This window comes from Apus apus, chromosome 13, assembly GCF_020740795.1.
Source record: "Apus apus isolate bApuApu2 chromosome 13, bApuApu2.pri.cur, whole genome shotgun sequence".
In the NCBI taxonomy this organism is placed as follows: domain Eukaryota; kingdom Metazoa; phylum Chordata; class Aves; order Apodiformes; family Apodidae; genus Apus; species Apus apus.
In genome coordinates, this window is record NC_067294.1 from 17,007,357 (window position 1) to 17,023,770 (window position 16,414).

The 16,414-nt window shown below is 47.1% G+C and overlaps 1 protein-coding gene across 8 annotated transcripts in view; it reads right to left on the minus strand.

Moving 5' to 3' along the window:
- The window catches only part of SIL1 (SIL1 nucleotide exchange factor), a 93,963-nt gene that overhangs the window by 37,575 nt on the left and 39,974 nt on the right, over window positions 1–16,414 (minus strand). For 7 of the 8 annotated variants that reach the window (XM_051630781.1, XM_051630784.1, XM_051630780.1 and 4 more), the window contains 3 exons: window positions 5,580–5,700; window positions 4,334–4,430; window positions 1,732–1,923 (listed from right to left, as the gene is read on the minus strand). In XM_051630781.1, the coding sequence (XP_051486741.1) occupies window positions 1,732–1,923; window positions 4,334–4,430; window positions 5,580–5,700 (410 nt within the window). The remainder of the gene's footprint in view (window positions 1–1,731; window positions 1,924–4,333; window positions 4,431–5,579; window positions 5,701–16,414) is intronic. The other variant, XM_051630788.1, reaches the window with a different exon arrangement.

Genomic DNA, 16,414 nt, shown 5'->3' on the forward strand with positions numbered 1-16,414 from the left:
GTGCTGCTAAAGTCAGTACCAAGCAGAGATAATGCTCTGGACGCATTCAACTGGCTGGAAGAAGAAAGAGGAGGAAAAGCCATGCTGGCTTAGAGACAAGTCATATTTCTTATCAGCTTCCTGCCTGATGAGAAGGTGCTGCCCAGCCATCTGCCCCGACAGTGCAGGCACAGAGCAACCTTGTGATGGATGCACAAAAGAGGCCTCTATACTCCCTGCCAGCCTCCCTACCATCTCCCCCTTTCCAACCCCTTTGATGCTGGATATGGTCCCCTTTGATGCTCCAGTCCCCACACAGGGAGCAGGGACTGCTTCCCTGCTCCTCTTGCCCTTCTGAAATTGTTTGCCCCATCCCATGCTGCAAGCAGGCAGGGTTTTGTGCTGGAATAGTCCAGACTCATTATGCTGGAATCCAAAGAATCCCACGGAGTTTGAGGCTTGCTTTTTAGCATGCTGGCCTGATGCTCTGGCACCCTTAACCAGAAAGAATTAGCCCTGAGTATAAATATGAAGCTCTTTGGGCACCCATTGTTCACACTTATTCTCTGAGTCAGACAGATGCCATCAGTGAAACAAAAGCATTGAGAACAAACAGCAAGGAAGCCTCTGCATGAGTATGACAGAGATTTAGTGTGGAAATTCAAGACAAAGAGCCCTGGAAATAACACTTCTATTAGCTGGTGCATGGACTCCCTCTCTCAGCAGCACATTCCTTTGGCTTCCTTCCCTCAATAGCAGGCTGGGCTTTAAGCACTGGCATCCCAGTGAAAGGTCTCACATTGGCATCTCCCAAGAATTGCCCCATTCACCTTCTGAAATGATGAAGTTACTGAGGGCGACGCTAAAAGCTCTCCCAGTCCGTGTCAGACTCTCCCAGTCAGCATGGAGGGAAAAGCCCAGTCCTTTCCCACGAGGCAGAACAGAGCCTTGATGCCCAGACACCCACCCAAGCTGCTGAGTGTGGAAAGGCACAAGCATGAGTTAGGAGAGCAGTGTGCCCAGAGCCTGCACCCAACGGGAGGTAACAATGTGTGAGAAGAAAGCAGAGCAAGAGGGATCAGAGGAGGGGGAGAAAGTGTGAGCACAAACCTGAGGAAAGGAGATTTCAGGAAATACATTCAACCTCATGCAGAGCTGATGAGCACAGCTCAGCTGACACTCAGCAACTTGCCATTTGCCTGAGCCTCTTCAGGCCTTTCTGCCACCAGCCCAGCTGTGAGAGGCTCTACAGGCTGTTTCTTACTCATGCCAAAGCAAAATACAGGGTTTTGGGTGACTGTTGCCATCTCTGGTACAAAGACATTCCCTGTGAATTTGTGTAATGGGATCTACCTGCAGCCACAGTTGCTTTCCACAGAAGCAAGAAAATCACTTTATTTTTTTTAGCAGCCATCACTATACTTACCCCAAAATGGCAGATAAAACCCCACTTTGTAACATTTAGCATATCAAAGAAAAAAAAGATATGGCAAGAAGAAAAGGCCTGAGAGCAGACAACAAATCAGGCAACGCTAACCCCTAGGAAACTGCTTGCTACTGGCACAAGTGATGATTTATTCTAGCTCGGATATAAAAATGAGCCTGCAGTAGCCCTCTGCTGTCTGTTATTGTCCCAGGATTATGATAATTAAGCAATTTGTAAGACCCAATACCGATAAGAAATATAAACCCACATTTATGACACCATATCTCCTGGATTTTACATGGTAGTTGCCAATGCATTTTTGTTACCTGGTGAACATAATATTCAAGATCATAAAGTGCTGCTACTTTTTCATCCAGCGTGGAGGCAGAGCTGTTGAATTTGCTGATTAATTTAACCATAATTTCATAATCTGTTTCCATCTTCACATTCAGCTTTTCAAACTCCTCCTTCAGCTGCTCTATGGGCCGGAACTTCTTCCTCACCTCTTCCTCGTGAGCCTTGAAAGGAGGAAACCAGATATGGGGAATGGATTAAAACTGGAATAGAGGAGATTTAGGTTGGACATCAGGAGGAAAGTCTTTAGTGTGAGGGTGGTGAGACCCTGGAACAGGTTGCCCAGGGAAGCTGTGGCTGCCCCATCCCTGGCAGTGTTGAAGGGCAGGTTAGATGGGGCTTGGAGCAAGCTGGGCTGGTGGGAGGTGTCCAAGCCTACAGCAGAAGGTTGGATCTAGATCATGTTTAATGTCCCTTCACACCCAAACCATTCTATGATAGGATAGGATCAGATAAGATTGGGGCAGCTGAGGTGTCCCTGTGCCACAGGGCTTGGCCAGGGGACAGCTCGTCCTGCAGGGCGGCTCGTCCCCCTCCTACAAACAGCACCCAAGGGCTGTGATGAACTAAGAGCTGTGGAAAGCATGTGGTGAGAAGGAAAAGGCTTTGCTAGAGATCTGGGAGCACCCCAGAGCTGGCAGGGACTGGTTCTCCAGCATTAGCACTGGTGGCACTAGGGCAGGAGGGGATAGAGGAAGCAGAGAGGCCAGACTGAAGACGGGCTGCCACAGGAGAAGGTAAGAAAGCCCCCTTGGAAGGGGATTCTACCACTACCAAAACCACCAAAATATGTTTTTATCCTGAAGTGACTCCCAGCTAGAGGGTTTGCAGGTGCAGTGTTCCCCCCTGCGAGCACTGCCCCGCTCCCCCACATGTGAAGAGAAGCCAAGGGCTCCAGCCATCAGAGGAATAAAAAAGTGATGGCAGTAAAGCCTGTCAACCATGGCAGCCATACAATGGCCACTAATGACTAGTGGCCTAATTATGACAGGTACCAGAACACCACCCCCACCCCCCCCCCCAACTGCACAGAATTGCTTCTGCAAGAGCATAGATGGGAACACAAGTGGTGTAACTCAATTTTCTTTGACACAGTTACTTCAAGGATGAATTTTCTCCCTGCAGGTGTGATTTTAAATGGAGTACTTTAGGTCCATTAGATGTAGCTGGTTTTAGTCCAGTTGCTGGGACAATAGCTATTCTAGCAGGGTTTTTTAAAACATGGCTTATTTTCACATAATAGAGTATCACTAGTTTTTGCATTTAAATTACACTCATTTCAAGAAGTCCTGCTATCAGTAATGGTGGCTGCTACACAAATAATCTTACAGAAAATGAGATAATGCCCTGGTGGCAAATAGAGGAAGGAAAGATTTTCTGTGGGTCCAAAACTTTCCAGCCTTGACTCCTTCCTCAGTTTTCCTTCGAGTGAGACAATGTCAAGGCAGCAGGAGGAATTAGGGCCTAAGGAAATAATGCTGAGTGGAGAGAGCAACAGGGCTGTGCTCCATGAGCTGTGTATCATCCCTCCAGTGTCATGCCAGCAGCTGGGGACCAGCTCCAAGCCTGAGGAGGGCTGGAAGCAGCATTATATTCCCTTTTACCCTTTGGATCATGGACTATTTGTAACTAAATGGGAAACTTACAGCTTATATAAGGAAACTTCAGCCTGTGCTTCAACACAGCTGTTTGGGTTTTATTACCCAGGGCATGAGACTGGAAACCTTAATCAAGGAGGACAGTGAACAGCAAAGTAAATTCCTTTACAAATACCATCATGCTTCAATCCAGTCCACCTTGGGGGTCTGCAGACATCTTTGTGAACCAAGTGGCAGTCGAATACGGAAATCAAAACAATGCTTAAAACACCACCCAATGGAAAGGAAATGAGCCCCTGGGTTCACACAAGTGTTTGCAAGCATCTTTTTTGCATTATTAATTCAGGTCTAATCACATGGGTATTAAAAAAATTAGGGGAGCAGCATCACACTGGAGAGCTTACTGACCAGACCTGCTCTGGGGTCACAGGAAAGATCCCACAGCTTTGCTTTGTCATCAGTACAACAAGAATGGCAACAAGAAATCTGGTGTCTGGATGGCTCTCAAGGACAGTTACATGGACACTGTATCTGGTTTGCCAGTTGAGATCCCACTCACTTGAACAAAGATCACAAAAGCAGCAGCATCTGATGGCTAACCTGCTGATCCCACTCCAGCACCGCAACCCCTCTTCCCAGACAGCCCACAAGATCATTATTACCATGGAATACCCTGAAATGTGAGAATATACTTAAATATTTACAAGCAGCTTGAAATACAAGGTCTTTAAGTTTGGAATTAATCAAATGGACCTGAAGAAAAGGTTTCCATTTTTACAGAGAATCCAGGATGAGCACAAGTTTCTCATGAACTCTAACACTACCAGCAGAGCCACTGTATGTCCATATTCACCAGAAGATTAGTCTGTACAGTATTTTCCCAAGCAATTACTTTCACCATCCTATTTCTGAGTCATGTAAGGGCGTTTGCATCTGTGTACTGTGCATTGCTTGAGAAACAGGGAACTCTCCTTACCTTTTTTTCTGCTTTTTCACTTTCCTTCATTTTAGCCAATGCCTTTTTGAGCTCCTGGGATGTGAATGAACTAGAGTCAACATCCACCTTGCCCAGCCTTGCAGAGGAAACAAAGCAAAACAGTTATGAGTGAACAATTATATGATAATATTTTCATTGTGATACACTAGCAATGGATAATGGCAGGAGGAAAGAAGCCAAGAGTGCTGTATTTTCCACACATCTCACTTAAAACACACACAAACCCTCCATATTCACCAGTCTGAATGCTGCTTTTTGAGTGTAGTTTGCACTCAAACCTCTGCCCTGACAATCAAAAAAGGTTCTGCAATCTGCACGCTGACTTAAAAACTCAAGTCCTACCAGAATAAAAATAGCTGATTAATTTATGCCTCTGAATTTCCTGTAGGAATACAGAAAAGCAGGGATGGTTTCAGAGGAAAAACAAAAAAAGCACCACTGTGCTGCTGAATCACTACTTAGGACTTGCAGGCTTTAACACAGAGATCTACAGCTGAAGTTGTGATGATTGTCAGACACAAAGTTAGGGCAAGGGTAAATCCAAGCAGAAATTACACAGAAATGCTAAGAAATATGTTGTGTTGTTCTTTACACCTACCTCACTGGTTCAGAGAGTGTTTATCTAGGCCACAAACACTCTTGCCTAGAAAAAGGGAAGGTCAACTGCTGAGGCATCATGAAGCTAAAGAGCCTCTCTCTATCCTCCAAACAGGAGTAACTGGGGAGGAAGTGAAGCCCTGGTAAATCCCACACAATTTAGGAAAGGAAGTTCCTAAAACCTGTGATTTTTAGGAGGAAAGGGGAAAGCCAGTACCAGTGAAACTTTTAAAACAAATTAAAAAATGTGGGTGCAGGGAAGGTGGCATGATCTAAGGAGAACACTGGCAACAACTGATGAGCAAATGAATGCTGCAAAGCCTGCTGACTGCACAGAGTTAAAACATTGTCAGGAATAAGGAATAAACCACATGGCAAATTCAGTTTCAGTGTCATGGCATGAGAAGACAAAAAGGTATCTCTGAATATGCAACTCAGGGCACTTGTACAGGCATCTCAAAGGGATGACAAAGGACAGGGCTCAGTTTTCAGCACTGCTGAACTTGTAAACCAGTAATTAAGTCAGCAGCTGTCAGAGACAGCAGCTGAGTGCACCAGAGAACCCAGCCTCTATTGAAAGGCAAGAATCCCTCAGCCCACCCACCCCTGGTGCAGTGCAGCACTGTACCTTTTTCTTCTTCTCTCTTCTTTTGTGTCACTTTTACCATTTTCACTATCTGGGAGTTTGGCTTCTCTGTCTCCTGTCTGCAGATTTAATCGCACATGTGACCCTGCAGGAACAGCTTGACCTACAAACAAAGGTTGAGCTATTTTAGGGCCTGTGTGTTACTTCAGCTTTGGCCAGGAAGGGCAAGCTGAGGGCACACACTCCCACCCAAAAGATAGGAAAGCCTTGTCCCACATGAGAAATGGGAGCAGGCTCTTCAACAACAGCCACTCTCCCCTCCAGCAATGTCCCTTTCACCCAAGTGCCATCTTAACCTTGCAGAACTGCCACCCTGACCCACCAAACATGTCCCCATGCAGCCAGGCTGGCTCCGTGACACTGAGGAGGAGGGACCCTGAGCTGAGCAAAAAGCACTGGCTCCCTCCTCCTTCCCAGACCAATTCCTACGAGAGCACTAAAACCTCACATCAGGAGCAGGTTTGGAGACTGGAGAAAGGAGAATTGGTGGCTGATTGGGGTGGAGAGCATAAAACACAGCTGCCAAAGTGGAATCAAAGCATCCTGCAGGGTATGACCAGGTAAGCTGAATACCAAGTGTACTGAGGTGAGGCTGTGCTGGCTTGGAAATGCTGTATGAAAAGGAATATCTGATCATTATTATCTGCTAGCAAAACCACATAGAATACATTAAACTTTGGGTTTAAATGCAGAAAAGATGGGAAATTCAAGGTGTTTGTTCTTGGTCACAACTCCCCACAAGGACATCCTGGTGGGCAGCGGGCGCAGAGAGGCGGGAAGGGGCAGCAGTTGGTTGTTGCTTCTTCATGTCCTTCTTCTTCTTGTAATGCAAGAAATCTGCCTGCTTTGGGTTGGAGAGGTCACAGCTGAATGAAGGTGGAGATCTCAGCTGCACAGGGATGGACAGACAGACACACAGCTGCTCATGCTCCTCTCTCTCAATGAGGTTTCCCTATTCAGCTTTTCCTTGATCCATTTCCTTTTACTTAAAAAGACACCTGGGATAAAATCCCACAGCAGGTAGGAGACAGGCAGCCTCTCCTACCAAACAGAAGCAAAGACAAGGATAATTATTTTGTACAATAAATACATGTTCTCCAAGACAAAATCCTCAAGTCTACAGAATGACTGGATTGATCCCCCGAGACCAAAGAGATATTGCACTGATCAAAGGACCTGCTGCTTCCTACATAACACTGGGATGTTTGTCACGATTCAGACAAAACCATTTTAAAGCCTAAAGCTATCCAGCAGGTATAAATCTGTGGAGAAAAACCTGGAAAATCTATTTGGGAGGATTTCCTGTTGAAACAGGGAGCATTTCTGATAGCTCCTCTTTGTCTCCACCAGACCATAGGAAGTTTTGGTGGTTGGATATGTGAGGGGACAGACCTGATTATCTTCCCATCTTAAACTATGGAAGGACAGGCTAGATGTGCCTCCTCCACACTCAGCACACTTTCCACTGATGGGCACAACCCCCCTCCTGCTCCTCTACTTGTGGTACATGGGAGCTTTCATCTGTATTTCTATCTAGAGGAGCATCTCCCCATGTTCAGAAGGTGAGCTCTGCAGGAATGCACTTTGAGAGCAGAGCTGGCCCCCCTGCAAGCAGCACAGCCAGGATGTGCTGGTCAAGAGAGTTTGTAGCATCTCCATGAAAAGGACAACACCCCATCTCCTCTCCCTGTCTCAGGAGACACTGAGACAGAAGGCTGCCAGTAAGGGAAAAAAACCACAATTATAAAATGGTATTTTGTGAGGATGTCTTCTTCCTCCACGGGCACGAACACCACTTTGGAGAGGAAGTGAGGGATGAGCTGATTCCCTTCCTTCCCCAAGCCAGCAGCTTTCCTGGCCAGTTCACAAGCACTGGGACAGCCCAAGTCAGTGCCACAGCTCTCACTGCACCAAGGCCTGAACCGTCAAGTGCAGCCAGAAATAAATGTCCCCATTAGAAGAGTACAGTGTATTCTGGCTGTCGTGCTCCTGGTGCATCTGGCCACATTAGTTCACTCCGTTGGCAGGGGAGAGGAATGAGGCTGATGGGTTTTGCTTAAAGGAAACATCAAAAGGGATAGCAAGGCAGCAGCCTCCAGAAGGGCTGAGCCCTCCTCCTTCCTATTTTCAGCCAGCAGCAAATAAAAGAAAACATGAACCCTGGCGTGCACAGGCTCATAAACCAGCAAAACTGAAATAAGGAAGTTGGCCACAGAGAAGACACAAACCTTTCCTGCTTCTTCACACTTTCCTAAACAAGATTTGCTCTGGGGTTTGGATGGTCTGGGTCAGAAATCTCAGCCCTGACGTATTTAAGCAGCTTTCATTGCTACCAGGATTTCTTCTTGCCACCGTGCACAGCAGAGCAGGTTCATGGCACAGCAGGACAAACCTGCTGCTTTATTAAATAAAGCAAGAAAGACAGCTCTATTTCCAGTAAAAAGATTGGCCTAGACACTTAAAATATTCCAGATGTTTGAGACAGGATGAAGTCTTTGGTCTTGTTTATTTTGGACTATTTTGAAGTATTATTCATAAAGTATGTTTGAGGGTGGATTGACTGGAATAATGTGATTAAAATTGCTGATTTAAACAAGCAAGCTGTAAATCCTGAATTTCAATCATGTTTCAATATGTAGCTTCTAGGCATTTCCCTTAAAAACAGTTGATTCTCTTTGAATAGCAACAAATTATAAGATTCAGCAACGGGGAGCACACACCAGAGCAATACATATGTAAGCAATTACACAGCTTCACATGCTCTTGATACAGAATCACACTCTTAATAGCTTTTTTTTTCCTAGAGGAATTAATTTTGTACTTATTGTTTGTATTAAGTTGTCGTTAGGAAAGAAAACTCAATTAAAAAATACAAAACCAGCTTCAGATTTCAGCAATTTTCTACCTTTTTTTTTTCTAATTGACACCTTAGAAAAGCAGATTTTCTCTCCAGATGAGTATGCCTTGCCTGTGTTACTGAATGAAGGTGCTGCCTGCCCCTCAATCACTCAGCCCTTTGCCTCGCAGCCAAAAAAAGCCAGTGTCCAACACACTTCCAGAGGATAACAAACCCTTGCCACTGCACAGATGACAAGGTATTTATTGGGAATAAGTGTCAAAGCAAAGTGACAGCATTTATTTTCCAAGCTGATCCTGTGGCAACATGCTGCTGTGACAATGTTATTCCTGTTCTTGGTTTAATCCCTTTATCTACTGGCAGCCGCTGCAGCTGCAGGAGCACAGGGATGGGCTTTGCTCTCCTGCCCAGCTGCTTCCTGACTCAGGCAGCTCCCTGGACAAACCCTCACCCTGCCTGGGTGCTTGCCATGTGTCTGAGCATCCACTGCCTAAAAACACTTGGTCTCTTGGAGGTCTTCCTGATGCATTAGCATCCCTCTTATTTGGATGTGCTCAGCCTGTCCCAGAAGTTGCTTCAAGTGACACTGAGGAAGAATTTAATTTATAGCCCTGTTCTTTTAATCTTGGTCGGCCAGATTTTTTTTTTTCAGACATTCACTTATTTCTCCTTACAATATATTAGATGAAATAACAGCACCAGAGCTGGCTTCAAGGCAGCAACTCGCTTGCAGGGGTTCTGCTGACATTTATAAACTGATCCTATTTCTCTCTTGTGCTTTATGTTATCAGCTAAACCTGTCGACTTAAATTATTGCCTTGTAACCAAATCACAGTTATCTGTTACTCTGGTATGTGTACGTTTCCCAAGCTCTACACCTATACTAAACTTTGCAGAGGTTGAAACCAAGATGAGAAATAAATAAACAAATGGAAAACAGAACGTGCTTCCACCACCCTCACAACCAAGGCAAGAATCGGGAGTGTTCCATGCAGGGCCACTACAAGCAGCAGGCTGCTGTGCTGAATACACATCATGTAGGAGTATTCAAGGAATCCCATCTCTCCTTTCCTGGGCCACCCAAATTACCGTGTTTCCTCCCTAAATGAGAAAGGTCTCATCCTGCTCAGCTGCTTTCCAGTACATTATTCCATTTAGTGCTGCCCACAAGTGGGTTTGCATATCTGCACAGGAACAAGGCTGAGCTCCAACTCACTACACAGCAACAGGCATTAAAAATATCTGGGGGATGTTCTACATCTTAAATAGACATGCAAATCTCATAACAAGACCATGCAATAACTCAGGATGATCCTGGCAGCAGCCTTCCCATCCCTATCCTGAGCAGCCACCCATCAACTTGCCCAGCAAGAGATACTCAAGGGGAACATAAGACTCTCCCCCTCCAGAAGCTTCTTCTGGCACCACTTTGTCCCCTGTGGCAGAGAAGCATTCCCCTGGGAAGGCTTCTTCAAGGTGAAAAAAGGGTGACCCACTGGTCGAGGCAGATCCCCTGGGATTTCTCCCCAAATGAGCACCCTCATTTACCATTGAAAAAATAAATAAATAACCCTATTAACAGTTATGAGTCAGTAAGTGGAGCTGCAGTTCTCAGAAATCACCTTGGTATCTGAGCAAGTGTCAGAAAGCATCTACCTTCCTTTACTCTATGTTTCTCTCAGCACAGGCGAGTGAGGGGAAAGGGACTTTCTTTCTCATACAGGCAACAAAAGAATCTGTGAATCAATACGTGAATGTTCCCAGCAAAACAAGGCAGCAGTGCTGCGATATTAAAAATAACAAGGCTGCACAAGACTGACAGAGCATCTGCAAGAAGTTATCTGATGGCATCGTACCTACTCCTTTAATAAAATAATGATTAAAAACAAACCACAAGGAGAGAAATGCCAAGAAGCAGCAGAGCTCCCCTCTGCTGCAGCACTGGCAGTGGCAGCTCCAGGAGCCCCCGGTGCCAGGGATGGGGGTAAATGGGAAGAGACAGGGGCATCCTGTGCTGGAGGGACACAACTGCCCTGGCACTTGCTGCAGACTCTGCCTGGGAAGAGGATGGGATTTCACATGAGCACAGTGCTGGGGCTGCATGAAGCTGCTGTTTCTCAAGCTGAATGGTGGGCTTAAAGGAAAACAGATGAAGCAGCCCTAGTCCAGAGGGGCTCAGAGCGTGCTCCGACTCCGGACTCCTCACTTAGTGCTGTCAAGTGAGGAAGCAGCAAAGCCTGGCTTCTTGGATGATTTTTTTCCCCTATCAGGGTGAGTCATACCACTCCTTGGATTGCTTGCTATTTCAAAACAGAACATTTTTACATACAAAAGGAAAGGAAGATGTGGAGAAGACACAGGTCAAGAATAGATGGATTACTGATGGGAAGAGGAAGCCCAGAGCCTGCATCTCATTTTGCTGCTTCCTGCCCCTTTTTTACTCATCTACAGCCTTTTGTATTAGTTCACTTTGTGGCACTCACTGCTCCTCCCAATTAAGTGCCACCGGAAAAGGTCATTAATATGCCATATATCACTCTTCCAGATAGCTGGCAGAGAAGTTTAACACCATGAGGCTGGAAGCTGCCCCAGTATGCCCAGCATGTCCCCCTGTACCTCGCCCGCAGCGCAGGCGGTGACAGCTCAGGCACCTGTGTCCACATTTCAAGCACAAGCTCCTGCAATGCTGCATGAAATGCTTTACAGAGACACTTGGTGTGCACCTCTCACCTCTGTTCTGTGCTTCTGCCTGTTGAGAGCAGCACATCCCTGGAGAAGCACCATCCTGGTCACTGTCTGGTGCTCCTAGATTTCTCAGGTCCACACCATCAGTGACAGCAGGGGTTCTAACTATCTACTGTAATTAATTATAGAGAAAACTCTTATAATCACTGCATGTATACCAGGCACTGATGATGTTCACTTAACTGTTCCCTAAGCATGTGCTTACAGCATCTGTAGGGGATGTGGTGCTGGATGAGGCCCTGCTGTGACCCACTGTAGCCATTCCCATCATGTCACCTCTCCCAGGTGCTACCTGCCCCGGGGCTGAAGGCAGCCATGCTCCTCTGCCTGCAAATCAAAAGCCCTGGTGGCATCAGGATGGCTTTATCACCATTATTTTGTCTTATCATTGCCCCTCGATATGGGCAAAGACCCTGCTGTGCAGAGGGCTGGCAAGGATAAAGAGATGTCACTCCCTTCCTGGGATTATGGAGGAAACCATGAGAGAGGAGTTTTGACCCTACAGCACAAGCAAACAACTCAAACTACCATTTTCTTCTGCCTCCCAGAGCAGGCAGAGAAGCACTGAGCAGGAAGGGCCTGATCCACAAGCCACAGGTATTTAGCTCTTGGCAGCAACTCACACCACTGTCTTCCAGAAATGCCTGGACATGATAAATTGCTGAGAGACTGAATTAACAGTTCAGAAAACCTCAACAAAATCAAGGATGTTTCACATAAGACACTTCAGATGGTCAGTTTATCTAACAAATCTTTATACAATGCTCCAAGCCATGCTAATAAACACCCTGCAATTCAGCCTGTCAAAATGGTCATGCCTGAATACATCATCTTCTCCAACACCAGAAGGGAGAGGGACAGAAGCCACCTGAAATGCTTTCAACCTTTGCAGGGACAAATCTGTTCCCAGTTCAACACCAGCACTGCTACTGGTGGCAAAACCATCCCAGAGAAAACCCTAAAACCATCACACTGGTACATCCCAACGCAAAGTGCCACCATCTCTGCTTCTACCAGGCTCCTTGTGTCCCAAAGCAGCAGCACTGCTTTCTGCTGGACTTGAACCCTACTCCAACAGGGTGCAGATAAAGAGCCATTTCCATTCCAGCTTCTTCTTTAGCAAGAGAGAAGCTACTTACTGGTGCTCACTGGGCTACTGTTTTCCTACAGCCAATGCCACAGAGATCACCATGCGGACTCAGAGTGCTCAAGGGTTCTGCACAACCAGGATTACAAGGAGTCAAGTGCCCACAGTTCTCTTGGGAGAACTTTCTTTTTTGCATCCTATTATTTTTAATGCCAGCCACTCGCTTGCTGCAGTAATAACCATGTCCTTTCAACATCATCCATCAGGCCTACAGCTCAAACATTTGCTTATCTGAAAAGGATTGTAGAGCCACTGTTTAGTCCCAGTGCTGTGAGGTCTTCTCTGTAATTTGTTTCCCTCAGCAAATACAATGAAAAACGTTTTTAAAATTACACCAGACTCCAATCCCTCCCCCTGCGACTGGATGCACAGCTAGGGGAGAACAAAGCAGCACAAGGAAGGGGCTTCCCAGTAAGTAATACTTGGTTAGAGACATGAAAGCACCAGTTACATTTGGACACTCGGTTGAACAATCACTCAGGACTGCCCATCTGAGCAGATCCAGAGCTCTCCCAGGGCACTGGTGTGTGTGGTATCAGTGGACCAGCCAGCACCGGGGCTGCCAGCCCGGTTATTCCAGCCGTTATTCCAGCCGTTAGCACCGCACGGGCTCCAGGCTGCGGCTCCTGCCAAACCCCCCGCTGCCCGCGCTTGGCTTCACCTCCAGCCCCCGTGGCAGGGCAGGCGGGCGGGCCGCTGGGACCCCGGCTGATGCTGTCAGAGGGTTTAACTCGCTCCTACCACCGCCAGCGGCCACAAAGATAATTCTGCAGGTAGCCCAGCCTCACACGGAGCCGAGGAGCTGAAAACCCAGCCTCCAGCCCCTCGTGGCACGATAACCAGGAGGAGGAAAGGGCCGGCGGCAGGCGCAGGGCAGAGCGCGGGGAGGTGGCTGCTGCTTCCCGGGATGCTCGGAGCTGGTCAGCCATGGGAGGGAAGGAGGATGCAAGCGAGGTGCCCAGGAGGAAGGCTCTTAAGGAAAGAGGGAAGGCTCGGGAGAGGACATATGGTGACTCTCTGCCGGGAGCCGCTGCTGCAGCATCTGTTGGCGGATCTGCTGCTGCTGCCAACAGAGAAACGCTTCCTACGGCAAAGAGCTCCTCGCAACAAGTGCGTCTGCCCTTCCACCTCCCTCTCTGCAAAGGCTTCCCTCGCCCTTGCACTGCACCAGCAGAAAAGAATAATTGCAAGGAAGGAGGAGGAAGGGTTACCCTTTTGTAAAACTGGCAAAAACACATATTTGCACTTTATAAGCAAGCCCTTCTCTCCAATTTCAAGGCAGTCATTTCTTATGCATTACCACCCCCCTCGGTTGCAGCATGATACATGTGCCTAATGATTCAACACAAAGCCCTTAATTTATTTTCTCTTTTGATATTGGGCTAGATCCTGTGGATTGTAGCAGCTTAGAGAGTTTAATCCCACAAAGGTCTGTGCAGCAGAGGAGGAGCGGAGACTGAAGGTGTCCAGCCACACTGATTATTTCAGCTACCAAGCAGCATGCCAGGCTGCACGGACACTGCAGTGACCTTTGTCTCACCATGTTGCCAAGCCATCATCCAAAAGAAACATTATTTACAAAAGCCACTTCTAATCCCTCTCCAGCTCACTAAGTTATTTAGCCCTAAGCCTACACTACTTCATAATGTCACTGCAACCTATTCAATAATTGTCATCCCACAGGTGTATTTGTTACAGTAGAAAGCCCGTCTGTGATGCTGAAGGCTTATCTATGTTGAGAGAAGATCAATGCAGAATGTAAGCAGAGAAGGACAAGGGGGATGACCAGGAGAACTGAGAACCTGACAAAAAGAACGGAGGATGAAATTTATCCTGCTGAATTTTTAGGCATCTAATACCTTTTTGAGCCAGGCACCATTGGCTTCTTTACTCTGACAGCGATTAGCAGCTCCAGAACATCATCAACCACAGCTGTCAGCCTCGGAGAGCCTCTCTTCCTCCCTCCAGTCACTGCTGAGATGGTCACCACAGATGAATGTAAGGGCAAAGCAAACCAAAGAATCCAGCAATGCAAAGGCCTGGAAAGGACACAACTGTTCTTGAGGAAGAATCTGTCAGGACCAACACCAGGGTGAGAATCAGGAGGTCTAAGCTGGCCATGGCTAATCCATGGTTGTAAACAAGGAGTTGAAGCCTAAGATTGTGCAACAGGAGCAAAAAGGGGAAAAAATAAACTATTTTCAAGGGGAAGGCTGGGAAGCTCAAGAAGGGGTCTTCATGACCAGGTCTCAACGATCTCTGTTCCTGTCCTCAGCTTGTGTGTTTATAACTCAGTCAAGGCTGAAATGGAAAAGACACACAGACCAGAGGAAAACTGAACTCCCTATTCTCCCAGCTCCAGCCACCACCAGGAGTGTTTCAGGACAGGCTGTACTGCTGGCAAGGCATGCAGCTTATTGTGTCAGCTGGCTCAGCACAGGCTCTGACACCAGTATTCCAACCATTCCCCAAGTGTGCAGCATCCCCCAGAGCCAAGAGGGCCCAGATCCACAGGCTTCTGGACAACAATTCCTCACTCCAACACTGAAAGGTGCCTGACCTGAACCGCCTGGCTGCGAGACTGGTATTGGATAAACTTGTCTGCCAGCTACACTGCCAAGCCACAGAGAGAAAAAATTTGAATAATAAAAGTTGGAATGAGAAGATGCCTTGGAGAGAGTGTTGGTATAGTGCTTTCCTAAGCTTCAATTTGAAGTCTTGTTTCATGGCTAATGCAGTCATAGGGGACATTAGCCTAATTTTTGTCAAGAGAACTTGTCAACACTGCAGTATTTAAGATAGACACTAAGGATTGGGTTTATCTTGCAGATAGATCACTAAGAAAGAAAGTGGTTGTGCCATACATGGTTCACAGGAAAATAAACTCATGTTCTCCCTGAGCCTCATCAGGGATGCTGTTCTACAACACTGCACATGTGAGCAGCCTCACATTTTATCAGAGTTCACACTGCAGCTGAGGTTGGATCCAAATCCACCATGGGATTAGATACAGGAACCCGTGGGGAGGTGCTTTAGATGGGCCTTCACTGGACATGGGCACCCAGGGACACAGAGCCTGTTGTTTCCCTTCCAGAGATAAATGGTAAGACATTTAGCCCAACCCCTGAAGGGTCAGGTCTTCTACTGATGGTGCTGGCCAGCTGAGCCACAATCTATGATTTCAGGGCTAAGGGGAGAAAACTCATGGGAGAAGAAGAGAACTGGCTTTGCCCCCACGGGAGCGCAAGCAGGAAACTGAAATCAAACTTGCCTGGCCTGATTTTTTGAGATGCTCCACGGGCAAGCCAGCAGAAGGTGAAGACAAGAGAGGATGTACCCTGTATCTTCAGGAAAAAAAGTTTGCATGACCTTGCTCTCATCATACCCTCCTTTAAAGATATAAAACGTGCCCAGGAGCCTGGGTGCATTAATGCTGGCATGGCTTCTCACTTCTCATGCCAGCCTCTGAGTTGCCTTTACAACAAGCCCAAGATATCCAAGCTGGGGCTGTGGCATAAAGGCTAATCTGAGACTTATAGCTTCCTCACTGCAAAGTTGAAAATGCCCTTTTATTTGCAGCTGTCACTCCGAAGTAACAGGAGCACAACCTCGGCTTTGGAGCAGAAATCAGCTGGTGGAGGAAGCCTGCAGGAGCACAGCCCTGGGCTGGTGGGCAGGAGGGTGGCTCTGCTCTGCCACAGATTCTGCACTCGCAGAAAAACTCAATCATTACAACAGCCAGAAATGTCCCTTGGGAAGGAAATCCTCTCAAAGATAAATCAATAACTCAGTGTAATTTTAGCATGCAGCTAGAAGAATTTACATTGCCAGGAAGGTTGAGAGCTCTGCCACGGAGACAAGAGCAACAGCATCAACAAACGTCCCTGCAGTGTTCCCTTGCACAAGAAGGATTTATTGCAATGCCAGGAGCCTGGGCTCCACCATGCCAGGACCTCTACAGACCCAGAACAAAATCACAGCAGCAGGGATGTGGTACAGCAAGGCTCCCTCACGATGGACCCACCTTGCCCCTGCTGTGTCCCACCTGCCCTGCTCTGCAGCTGTTTG